This window comes from Frankliniella occidentalis, unplaced genomic scaffold, assembly GCF_000697945.3.
Source record: "Frankliniella occidentalis isolate FOCC.00 unplaced genomic scaffold, Focc_3.1 Scaffold1, whole genome shotgun sequence".
In the NCBI taxonomy this organism is placed as follows: domain Eukaryota; kingdom Metazoa; phylum Arthropoda; class Insecta; order Thysanoptera; family Thripidae; genus Frankliniella; species Frankliniella occidentalis.
Window position 1 is genome coordinate 1,161,806 of NW_026267131.1, and position 2,310 is coordinate 1,164,115.

Here is a 2,310-nt window from a genome sequence, read left to right on the forward strand (position 1 = left end):
CCCCCGACCCCCACCCGCCGCCTCCGGTTAGTTGTCATTCATTCTTTGCTTCGAGTGTTTGGGATAAAGTTTTCAATCAGTGAATCTGCGGGCAGTTTGGTTCATAGGGGATTTTCTGTTAACATTATCTCTAGAGACATGGATGAGTGTGAAGAAGGAGAAATTTTGGACTTCGATGACGAGGTAAGTCCAGCAATTGAAGGTCGGGAACTTGCCCCCCCAAAAAAATTCGTGCATGTAGATAGGTTAAGCACAGACAAAATTGTTTACAGGTCTTAAGAAAACAAATTTATGATTTGTTAGAACTTCCGTCCTTCCGTCGATAACCTCATTTTTGTTTGACTCTCTTGAGCTGGTCCCTGCTAACATTGTTGTTCCTAATTTTATCCTTGGATTCTCATCATTTTAGGAGGAAGTATATAGACCATTGGAGCGCCCCTCTCGCCCTGATCCTACAGTCCAGTTGCAACGACCAAGAATTGTCGAGAGTGAATCTGACGATGTCACTGAAAGTAGTTCAGACTCTGACTCAAGCTCTGGACCACGGTCAGCCAAGAAGCGGAAGGTATTGTACCATAAGAAATCACCATGCAGCTAATTTAATTCACCCTAACTCTATTGTATGCAAGATCCTTTCTCATTACTTTGCAGATGCACCGAGTTAAACCACCTCACCAGTCAAGGCGAGATGGCCCACCTGCTGGTCAAAGTGGTGCAAGAATCAGGAAAAACAATGTCTGGACTGCTGGTATTCAAGAGGAGGCTATTATAAATGACTTGGAAAATATTGATGGACTGCAGAAATTCTCCCGTGAGCGAGGAGTTGAATCTTATGACTTCACATTAAATCAAGAAAGGTTAGTAGCAGCCCTCCTCTCCAATTATTCTCGTAGATGTTGGGTATACTCTTCTCCTTTCTTTTAATTTTTCCAGAATGTCCGAAGATGAAAATGGGAGTAGCAACCACGAAGGTAATCAACAAGATCAACCTGATGCTGCCACAGATGAAATGTCTCTCGACTCAAATATAGATTTAAGATCAAAACTCAGTAACAAGAGAAGGTATGAGGAAAGAGGTCACGTTAAACAGAGACTTGGAAGACGACCAAGTCCCTCTGACTTACCTTCTGACGTAGATGAAAGACTTTTGCAAGAGAAATGTATCGAAGACTTATCTAAATCAGCCGCTGATTCTGTGGAAGAAATAGCTCGTGATATGGCTAAAAAATTACTTGAAACAAAGGAAGAACTTATTTGTAAGGATTTATGTTGTTACCAGGATATTGCTTTTTGTTATCTACCAAATTCTGTTATTAAATGTTTCAATTTCATATTTTATCAGTGCGAATCATCAACACTGTTGGCAGGGAAAAAGCCATAGCATTGTATCAAAATACTCAGAAAATTGAATCTGAAGGGGGAATGCTGATCATGGTAAAGTATTCTCTGTGCTATAATTTTATGTTTACATAAACTTTGTCTGTGATCGTTGGAGACTTTATACAAGATGTTACCTCATATTTTCTAGAATGGCTCACGAAGAAGATCTCCTGGGGGTGTGTTTTTCTTTTTGGTGAAGAATGATGATGAGATTTCTCACCATGAAAAGCAAATAATATTTGAGGAAGATAGCAAGACCTCTATGAAAGACTTGAAAAAGCAACGAAGGGCAGCCCGGCAGAAGAAACTTGAACAAGAAAGGAGGAAATTCACTGATGGTTTGTATTCTTAAGGTTTGATTGGTCTGCGGGAAAAATTCTGCAGCAACCGAAGACCTTTCATCATACTGTTTTTGCATCTTTCAAAACTTTTATAAAGCTGCCACAATAGTCATAAACTGAACTTCAATAGCTGTTGCACCTGTTGGCATTTTTGTGTAAATTTGAGTTCAATGTGTGTTTGTTTTATGTCAACAGATATTGCCCGGAATGCTGATTTACCAGGCCTTCTTACCAGAGCGGAACTAGTCGTGCAGCAAGGGACTGCAATAAACTGCAAGAACGGTGATGGAAGTGTGAGTAACCCTCCACCCTCACCAGCAACAGATAATAGGGGTGAGAGCTCAAATGATAGTCCTCCCCATCACATACAAATCCCTCTCTCAAATAGAAATGTAGCTGGATATGACGATGACTTCCTTGATTTACATGCGGATGATATGGATGAATTTTGATATGTTAAAATGTGTTCCAAACGTGTTCCCTGCATTTGTGATTAAGTCTACACATTTCAACAGCATGACAAATTTATATTTTTGGAGTAAACCTAACTGTTATTGTTATTAGTAAATAATTAGTAAATAAGATAAAT

At 39.5% G+C, this 2,310-nt stretch overlaps 2 protein-coding genes across 2 annotated transcripts in view; one reads left to right on the forward strand and one right to left on the reverse strand.

Moving 5' to 3' along the window:
* LOC113213551 (uncharacterized) overlaps positions 1 to 2,310 on the reverse strand; it is a 23,190-nt gene that overhangs the window by 5,468 nt on the left and 15,412 nt on the right. The window lies entirely within an intron of this gene.
* On the forward strand, positions 8 to 2,310 carry LOC113213487 (phosphorylated adapter RNA export protein). Its single transcript, XM_026432571.2, has 7 exons — positions 8 to 183; positions 410 to 565; positions 652 to 857; positions 934 to 1,256; positions 1,343 to 1,434; positions 1,529 to 1,718; positions 1,917 to 2,310. The coding sequence occupies exons 1-7, from the start codon at positions 139 to 141 to the stop codon at positions 2,171 to 2,173; spliced, it is 1,269 nt and encodes a 422-aa protein (XP_026288356.1). The 5' UTR covers positions 8 to 138; the 3' UTR covers positions 2,174 to 2,310.